This window comes from Ptychodera flava, chromosome 18 (assembly GCF_041260155.1).
Source record: "Ptychodera flava strain L36383 chromosome 18, AS_Pfla_20210202, whole genome shotgun sequence".
Taxonomy (NCBI): Eukaryota; Metazoa; Hemichordata; class Enteropneusta; family Ptychoderidae; genus Ptychodera; species Ptychodera flava.
In genome coordinates, this window is record NC_091945.1 from 21,504,650 (window position 1) to 21,514,673 (window position 10,024).

At 39.3% G+C, this 10,024-nt stretch overlaps 1 protein-coding gene across 2 annotated transcripts; it reads right to left on the reverse strand.

Annotated features, from left to right (window-relative positions):
- Positions 1-202: 202 nt before the first annotated feature.
- LOC139117129 (uncharacterized) lies at positions 203-7,141 on the reverse strand. 2 transcript variants are annotated; one of them, XM_070679976.1, is made up of 3 exons: positions 6,874-7,141; positions 4,855-4,938; positions 203-2,996 (listed from the first exon to the last, which is right to left on the reverse strand). In XM_070679976.1, exons 1-3 carry the CDS (start codon positions 6,911-6,913, stop codon positions 1,447-1,449), a joined length of 1,674 nt encoding a protein of 557 aa, XP_070536077.1. In that variant the 5' UTR covers positions 6,914-7,141; the 3' UTR covers positions 203-1,446. The 2 variants fall into 2 exon arrangements, with proteins under 2 accessions (XP_070536077.1, XP_070536078.1); XM_070679977.1 differs by lacking the exon at positions 4,855-4,938 and having other exon boundaries at positions 6,874-7,133.
- Between the last annotated feature and the right edge of the window lie 2,883 nt (positions 7,142-10,024).

Sequence of the window (10,024 nt, forward strand, 5' to 3'; positions counted from 1 at the left end):
TTAAAATTTTCACAAAAATAAGACAGAGAAAATATTATATACCCCAAGGGCTTACAAAATGAGCCCAATAAGCAGTGTTGTAAATGTTTGAGAGTCTGAATATTTGTCTCCAAGCGCATTCTATCTTCATGTTATAGACACTTGTCACAAGTGAGTCACAAAGATGGATCATAGAACACCAATAAAGCAGTATTGTCTGGGCTGAGACTGAACTTTCATTTATTCGGCATGGTAATAAGTCAATATGACAAAAATAACGAATGAAGCAATAATATTGTATGTCTAAACGATGAGTGTAAGGTTGTACTGCAGCGTATAAACATTCCAGTCGTAATCCATACTTCCATCCGATACTTTCCCCAATTTTAGAACGGAAACGGACAACGTGGAAAGACAGAGAATGCAGTGATGATCAAGAAAAAGAAAAATATTTGCGAAAACGCTACTTTTTTCGTTTTGTACACGAAACTGCTAAAAAATCAAATTATACACGCCAATGTCTTTTTAATTATTATAATTTGTTTTATCGAAACGAATAGCAATCAGCGAGGATTTACATTGTACCTGCAAACCTGCAACGTATGTCGTCCATGAGTTTCAATAGAGTTTAAAGATTTCCAGAACACAGAAAAGAAAAGCAATGTTGGACTTCACATGATAGGAAAGTTAACCTTCAGATGGCGCTTCGTGACCGATGCAAGCTTCTCGCTGGGGAAACGGACATCGCCATCGGCTGTCTGGCTTTGTAAAGACTTCGCTACCCATAAGACATCGTTCGCTCGCACGTATGATATACCATATATGCGATGTGCACGACCTATTCCCAGGTCATTTCCCTTCACAAATTCATTACGTCAACATATTGATTTAAAAATTTTCACCATACGAAGTTCTGTTATTTTCCTCAATTTATTTCTACACGTTTAGAGTATTTCATTCATAGAGGGGTGGATGATAGCCTGGGGCGGTGATCTTATGACATAGTTAATTGTACTCTTTACAACCCGCAATCTCACAAGTTCTTTGCGGCTGACTACTTTGCGGCTAAATACTACTTGGCAAGTACAAGTGAACCTACGTCCGCTTGGCAACCTTTTTTTTTCAGTTATTACTGGTATTATCTGAATACCATCAATAATGGCGGCTGCCCAGAGTGTTTTTTCAACTTATATGTCTGTCATAAAGTAAAGGACACAAAAATGTTCCTCGTCTGGTAAAATTTCAGGCCATCATTGACCCGAGGCATCTGAACACTTTGTATTCTACGGAATGTTCCTGCGATATCATTGACATGTCACGTGGAAGTTACAAATTTGTTTTGACAATGCTAGTGACAATCGGGAGGCTTCAGCGGTGATAATCGCATCATTGAATTTCGGTGAAAAGTTCTAAGCTTTTTTCGGTGGCGCAGGATGACAGTTTTTAATTAATCTGTCTCATTCCCGTTTAGAAGAAACCCACAGGAGCTGTTATATCGTAAGCTGTCGTAATGGCCGCCAATTGGAACGGATCATCGCTCAGACATTTGATGGTAATGTTGTGAGACCCTGGTGGTATGTCTGTCGCCACCACAGTTGGCCAGGTAACTCTGAACTTGCTTTTGCCATACACCGTTGCAGCCCTTGCAAAGTCGTTGTCAACGATGACCCTGACGGCGCCGCATTCGTTGCAGGTGAAAGTGGAGACTGCAATCTTGCTGGTCAGATTCCTGTACGGTTCTATTTCGATCGGGAACCTGATGACGCTGCCGTTGAGGTTTCCCACCCAGACTTGCTTGTGATCGGGTGAGTTTGTGTCAACGGTGACTTTATTCCAGCCCACGGCTGCCCGTATCGGCCACAGGTACTCACTCAGGCTGTGTTGGGGCAGCAGAGCGGACCAGCAGCGCGGTCTGGTGATGCGGGTATCCGCGAAGAGCGGTTGCGGCAGGGGCGGTGGCTCGTCGCTGTCGACATCAGCCAGCCTGTATTTATCAGGATGGACGCTCTCGTCCAGCATCTCCCAGGTCACATTGGTGATGACATTCACCATGAAATGTCGCAAAAACAACTCCATCAGCAGGTGCGCTTTTGAGCTCAGGTGGTTTTTGTTATCTCCGGCCACCAGGTCCTTAGCTTTTTTGGCCTTGACCTTCGGACAGACAGCTTCCTTGAGACTCACAGAGGGAACGTTGTAGTGAAAACTCAACTCTCGCCCGCCAACGTCTTCACTGTTGTCGCAGGACCCCTGAGATATCTGTGTCCCGTACAGAAAGTTCACGTACAAGAGTTGGGGCCTGGCTGGAACCTCGAGCAACTCTCGCGTGATTTCCTCCTGCGCGGATGGGCTGACGCCTTTCAGGTAGTCGTTGACGGCGAACTCCCACAGGATGAGGTCAAGCTGGTTCACGTTCAAGTGATTTTTCAAACAGTAAGCGAAGTACTGGCTGTCAGTCGCTCCTATCGCGGCGTTGAGCACATCAACCCTCTCGCTGAGAATTCTCTGCAGCGAAGTCTGCAACACTTTCGGATAGATGTTGACCACAGACACCGAACCACCCATTATACCGATTCGGAAACTCCGGCCCGTCTTGATCACAGTTTTCAAACCTTTCTTCAGGTTATCCACGTTACCCCAGTTAACTATCGCCCTCCTCAGACATCTCCTCTCGATGTCCATCTGGTGGTAAATGTCAGTGATATTTTCCTTCTCTCGCTCCAACCGGATGATGATGTTCTGCAGACGGCGACCCAGCTCGGACTGCAAAAAAGAACGTCGCCTGCTTCCTTCATCTTCGAACTGGGGAGCGACTCCGACTCCCAAGGAAGGAACACTAGCACTGTCGTCTGGAGATTCATCGACATGATACTGCAGGACGCTTCTCTGCGCAGGTCCAAGCGCTTCGATATGAGTTTGCGACAGGCCAATAACGTACACTGAAGTCCCTACAAAACTAAATAAAGCCACGGCCGCGAATATAAGTGGTAGCCTGTGGTGACGATAGATGTCTTTGAGACCTAGAAGAAAACAGAAAAAAATATAACGAGAAAATTATAAAGTAGACGCACTCTCACAATTGTTTTCGTATGATCTCCACCGTAGTCCCATGGTGGTGTCGGGACCGTGGGCCAGGTATTGGACCCTTTGAGTGCCTAAGTCAATTTTTGTCGTCTTTTAGAACACAAGCTTATACGCCAACAATTGTTTTCAGATCTAGACAACCTTTTTCAGATTTCCCTCAAAATTTTTGACAGAAACTGTAGCCAATGAAAAGTTATGACTCTTAGGTATATTTTTTTAATATTTATTTTCACGTTTAAAACTTGAATATTTTATACTTTATGTCGGACCCCATGGTAGATTACAACCTTATAGGAGTCTTTACCCCTGTTTGAGTATGTAAATGGGAAATCCTTTAATGTGAAATAAATAAATAAATAAAACTATCAAAAACATTACAGAAAAAATCATGAAAGCTTGTAAAATGTTGGGAAAATTCGCAGTACTCAAAGCTAGTCATTTAGTTTGTATAGGGAAACGATCTTACCGTGCTCGAAGGGCTATATTTATTTCGCCTAGTCACAACCTATTCAGATTAGTGAGGGTAGACTATAGGTCTTGGTATTTGGTTGCAAAGCATGCATACTATTTTTAGGGGTCTATTTTTTACTCTCTTGATTTTACAACAATATGGGACATGGGCGACGACTATGCGGTCACCAGTAGAGTAGATTTGTTATTTGGGGCTTGAGTTTTTTTCGAACGTCTATGCTTTGATGAATGTCTTTTCCAACATAGTGGTCGAATATACAGACTGTGAATCTACGCATGGATCCGAACAAGTGTCGTTTGATAATCAGTAAAACGACCCTGTATTGGCATAAAACAGCAGTTAAACGACCATCGACGGTCTAGACAGTTTATGGAGAGAGGAATAATTACTTTTTGTGTCTGACAGGCTGTCGCAAAACAAGAAAAGAGTGCGGTACATATTGCGAATATGAAATACTATATTTGTTTGCAAAATGACACTGGATCTAATACGGTATTTGCTTTTCTCAGTTGGAATTTGAATTTTGACAACTCTTAGCATTTTTAATACTATCTTTTGATAGATCTATTGAGAAAAGCCAAATGTTTCGGTAATGAATGTCGGACTGTCAAAACCACCTGTTGAATGCGGACACGTCATGTGCAACTCGACCAATCGGACACCGTTATGGGAGATAGCGAAGGTGTATAAAAATTTACGAATTTAAAGCCCCAGTAGCTGCGAATGTGTAATGAACCGATCTCCAAATATCTTCCGTTTCCCCAAGAGTTTTCTTTGAACTAGACCCATTAAAGCCTGAAAAAGTGTATAACACTGTCATAAGCGTCGAAAGTGGCATGTAAATTCAAACGTTTTCACATCATTTTAGATTTCCCGCCATTTTCAAACACTAATCATCAGACAGAGAAACAAACCCAACAAAATGTTTGCCATCATGTGTTGTGCGTCCAAGTAAATCATGCTCGTTTCTGGTGTATGATCACGATGTATATGAGCAGGAAATGCTGTGTATTTTCTGCTTGTCCGTTTGGCGCCATTTTATGAGTGCGGCACCCGTATATCATTCAGTCTGTTAAAACGTGTAGGCATGGTCCAAATCAGCGAGGACTGATACTTCTACACACGTCCTTCAGTTAGCACACTTACAAGAACCAACTTTGGTTTGAAATCAAATCATGAAACTAATCCATAAAATTCGCAGCTATCGGGACTTTAATTTCTTCAGGAATATGTTTGTCAACAAGAACCATGGTATTGAAGAAGAGAATGAAGTAGAACTGAAAGAAGAAAATACCACCAAATTAAATTAAAAAATTTCCTACCCGAAGTAACAGTTGCAAACCGATATTTGAAGTATGCGACTTGTTTCCTCACCGTGGGATGTGCAACCACCAACCGAACCATTTCTAGAGAAAAAAATGTCAGGATAAAAACCTTTTGTTGTACTGTTTCTCTCTAAAGTTTCTTCAATCATGGTTACAGAGGTTAGAAAGATTGTAGAGAGTTGGTTTACCAAGACCGCCTGATGATAACCCATTGCTGCAGTAAATTTTGCACGAGAAATGGCTAATCCGACGCATGCGTGAAATGTACTTCATGAGGTTTGAAGAAAGTAGATCAGCAAGTAAGAGAGTGAGTGAGTGAGTGGGTGGGTGGGTGAGTATATATAGCAAATAAATGACTAGTGCTGTAGAAAGCTACGTTGATGTGCATTATTTCACCTGTTATTTCACCTGTCATTTGTCATTGAATAATACAATCTCATATCTACTTGAAACATTTCATCTTCACATGTGCGTCAACCGGCAACTAAGCACCGAAGTAAACTTCTCAAGCGTGTGTTCTTGAAAAGTCAGACAAAAGTTATATGTTACCTTTGAGAATTGATTTTCGTGTTTTTCTGGAGATGCGATGATAATGATTAGGCCAAGCTAATTGTCTGCCGCGCGTCTTCTAAAAATTTCGAAAGGTTGGGGATTAAGAGGTTGAAAATACACATTGAAGATTTCACATTATAAATATGTCATTATTTGATAGTTTTCTCACACAGTTTGCTCATTTCTGTGACTAGGCCTGTATGCTTCTAGAGAATACTTAAATATGCGCCTTGAAAGTGAAAAATTTTAAACTTGCTCAAACTTTTCCCAAAGAATCTTTTGACAATTCTCTTTCAAAATCAAGAATAAAAATCGGGCGTCACGGTGCAAATTTTGGTACTCACAAATTACCCAAGATTTACCGATATTTGAAATTCAAAATGGCCGCCATCTCTGTGTTAACTCAATGGGAAAAATAACATTTTCGATTTTCGAAAAACCAAGACGGTAAAAAGTTTTCTTACACCAAGAGCTTTATAATGAACCCCGACAAGAGGTGTAGACCAGAAAAGAATTGTGAAAGTTTGAAAGTCCGAATATCTGTCCCCGAGGCGCGTGCTATGGTTCAATGGTGGTAATATGACTTCTGCGAAGAAGTGTTTTGTTGCAATGTTAGCTTAACAGTCGTGGTTTTGTTTTGCGAGAGAACATCACCAACAGTGAAAAATTCTGCAATAATTTTTTTTTTCTCTGAAAACTCCGAAAACCTATACATGCGGAGACACAAATTAAAGAATATACTCTAGCCTTATTGTAAACTGCTAACCAAACTATTTAATCGCGCTCAGATTTGAAATCGCACATATTTCATATCTAGGCGTATGGATTAAATAACACAAATAAAACAAATAAGGACATGGACGTAAGTGAATTGATGTGTGCATGAATTTTTGGAGGCATGATTGATTATCATTGTGTCTCGTCGGAATTTAAGTATTTGCTTTGGACACGTTGACGTTTAATTTAATCTGAAACATAAACACAGAGTGAAATTGAATAATTTCCACCATGTGACACCACCTTACACATCATCATTGCAATTTCCATAAATTGTCAGATAATCTTGAAACCCTAATCAGTTCATTAGAAAGGATACAAAAATGCTATTCTTGACCAACATGCCCAAGTCTTCCGGTTGCTTTCCAAGAATTGATAATCTTAGTAAACATCCAAAACGTATACTTTGCTTGAAACAGACTTTATGTTTAAAAAATGCTTCTGCAATTTTGCATATCATTTGCTTGCTAAAGGCATTGTTGGTAACTGGCAAAGGAATTTGTTTCGTGAGTGTATATTTTCCCCGGTGTTATTTTTTTAAAAGGCAGACCTAGAATCGGCACTAAAATTTTGACAGACTTCGTTGCAAAGAAAAGAAAGAGAAAGGACTTGAAATGTAATTTTGTGTCGTGAGTAATGGTATCTGGTGCATACAAAACTGAATGACGTAAGATTTATGTGACGTACCATCGACTTTCTCTTTTGCCGCCTCCAACGTAACCACCATCTTGTCGATTGCACTCGTGAAAGTGACACTACCGACGCCGCATCGCCAGACTCCCGTTGATTTCACCCGCCGCAAAACGAAGAGATGAAATGAAACTTTGATTTCAAAACACCCACCGTAAAGTATTCGACAAAAGTGAAATGGATCCCATGTATATTACATGTGACACAAAACATGAAAGCCGACACGGGCAGTATGTAATGGATTTAATGTCTCTTTTAACCTCATATTTGGGATTAGGGTTATTGCAACAGCTGATTCGACTGTTACTGGACAGGTACGACAATCAAAGTGGCTAATTATTCGCGTGATCCCCATTGTTTAGGCAGAAAGGGGACTTCAACAGTTTGTCCCTTTGGATTAACCTTAGCACCCCTTGAGAATGTTGTGAACAGAGAATCCTGTAACAATACCACTGCCGGGTTGTTTTATGAGAAAAAACGGGGATGTTTGGGTACTTGTCGGGATGTAATAGGTACGTTTCGGGTGGAACTGAATAGAATTTTTTGTGGAAATATTGATAGAACTTGAAAAGTTAAGAATGAAAATGAAAATAAAAGGACAATAGCTGTAACTGGTGTATATTTTTACTACCTTTTCTTACGACAACTTTTCGTTTTCTCATTCGTTTGTATTCAGCCTTGCAGACGAAACGCTTTGTATGCGATATGCTATGTTCTTGTTGACAAATGAATTCCAGTCCGGACTAAAATCCAGTGGCAACATATACACACACACACATGCGATGTTGAATACTGGACACTTCGGCACTGGTTCGGATCCGAGTAAGTCAATAGTCTGTTGTACAAAATACATCAACAGTTACATCCAATATGTATGTGTGTGTGTGTGTGTGTGTGTGTGTGTGTGTGTGAGAGAGAGAGAGAGAGAGAGAGAGAGAGAGCTCTAACCATTGAATGAAGACAAAAAGCTATTCAAAAATCTTTTCTGCACTAATGGCCTAACAAACGTTTGTCAACTTTACTACATTAGGTATATTATATTTTGTGCTATGTCCTTTTTAAATACTTCAAAACTTTTGACCTGATGGCAAGTTTCTACGAAAAGTTTTAATGTAGTTATTATAGGTGATGAATGTGATGTATGTTGGTCATTAATTTGCATATTTAAATTAGAATACTTTATCGATGGAAAAACTAATCGCGTCAGCTGTCTGCATGCTAACTAACCGTGGACGCTATTAATTCACTCTGTTAAATTTGGCCGTGGACATGCGTGAATCTGTTAGCTCTCGTTTCGAATTCCCGTGATGTGACCTCTTTCAAGGATGGCAGTTGATGACAATTTCGTTATGGAAATCAAACGGTTGAAGGTGATGATTTGGAAAGGCAATGATCTATTGCTTTCATAAATATTATATTGGACTGATGATGGGGTTGCACTAATGTAATGCTGTCTTTACAGTGATTTGGTGTCGTAAATATTTTCGTACACATGAGTTTTTGGCTCGTTGGACCAATTCTGTAAAGTACAACAAAGAGTTGCAACATTTTTCGAGCGACGCGACGTAGCGGCACTGTACAAATCGAGTGACAACTGTATGAGATGTAATTCACAGTCCCTCCATAAACAGACTGGGTGCAACTGAATCCTTCTAATACAGTGTACTAGGCACCAGTGCTGAGAGTCCGACATTTTAAAAGATCGTAAATTTATTGAAATGTCAACACATCAACCGCACTAAATATTGTGCAGTGGAGATTTTCTCGGCCGCATTTACGAGTTTTGAGTGGAATTTTCGGCGGCTGTAATAAACGGCAAAAAATATTTCAGCCATTTTCACATGTGAACCCATGTCTGGAATTTCACAAAAGGATATAAACGCCAATACTACAAAATAATCAACCCAACTATCACACCATAGCGTATCTTTTTCTTGAAAAATTAAAGTTACAAAATTAAAAGCTACCAAAGTGAATAAAAAATAGTGTACATTATAGTGAAATGCGAAATACTGGTATCCATGTGTATTATATGGTGACTTTTATTTCCAAAAACAATAGCTCACTTTCACTAGAAATTTGTCATTTTACAGATTTTGGTATACCCACCCCTACTTCCCAGTAAACACGTCCATAATCACCATTAACAATAATGCATTTAGACCAAACCATGGTGATGAAAGGGGGAAAATTAAAGGCAATCCATATAATTTAAAGAAAGAATGGCTCTTGTGATTCCTGTGATATTCAAAACCAGAGAAGACAACAAAAAGTGGAATTGCAGAGTCCTTTTGGTATTCGCTTGCTTTAAAATACAATTTGATACAGCCCGCGCTACAAATATGGTAAGATTATAAAGACATTGCATTGTGGAACAATGTTCATTGCTATTTACATAATATTGACAAAATCTGTGTTGAATTTCAAAATTCAGTTTATAAATATAACAGTTAGCTAACGTCATTGTCAGGTGGTCTGATTTTCTTATTCAGTTCCCAGCACACAGCTGTTGGTTATGTAATCATATTCCACAACGTCATTCATCCTTCGGGGGATGAATTATTACCAAATGTATGCAGTTCGAAAAGACAAAAATCACGGAGGTGATTAAAAAATTCATTTGTTCATCTTTGCAATATTAGTTGCTCACAATCAGGCAGGAAAGTAATATTGTGTTACTGTTTATTCTTCTAAATTTATTTTAGAATTTGTTTTTTTTTTTAAATTTTCAAGTAAATCTCACAGATAGCAGACCTAAAAATGTACTTTATCAAAGTATCACAGAACCACTATTCAAACGACTACAAAATGTCTCTTTTGGTAGTTACATGTGAAAACCAAACACTGGAAAAAAGAAGAATCTCTCTAATAAACTAGATGACTGTACTTTCTTGTACTTTAGTATTTATGCAATGTATTCATAAGTATGTATATATATATGTATGGTTTATGTCTGCCTGTATATGAGTGTATATGTGTGTGTGTGTGTGTGTGTGTATGTATATATATATATATATATATATATATATATATATATATATAATGTATGTATGTGCATGCATGTATGTGAGTAATCTTTACGGCCCTGATACGGCTTTTGCGGCCCGAGGTCGTACGGCGGAAGGGCCCGAGCGTGCGAGGGCCCGTA

Coding starts and splice junctions, on each gene's coding strand:
- LOC139117129 (XM_070679976.1), bottom strand. CDS start 6,913: ATGGTGGTTACGTTGGAGGCGGCAAAAGAGAAAGTCGATG. Junction 4,939..6,873: donor GGCAAAAGAGAAAGTCGATG/GTACGTCACATA, acceptor TTTTTTCTCTAG/AAATGGTTCGGTTGGTGGTT. Junction 2,997..4,854: donor GTTTGCAACTGTTACTTCGG/GTAGGAAATTTT, acceptor GTTTTCTTCTAG/GTCTCAAAGACATCTATCGT.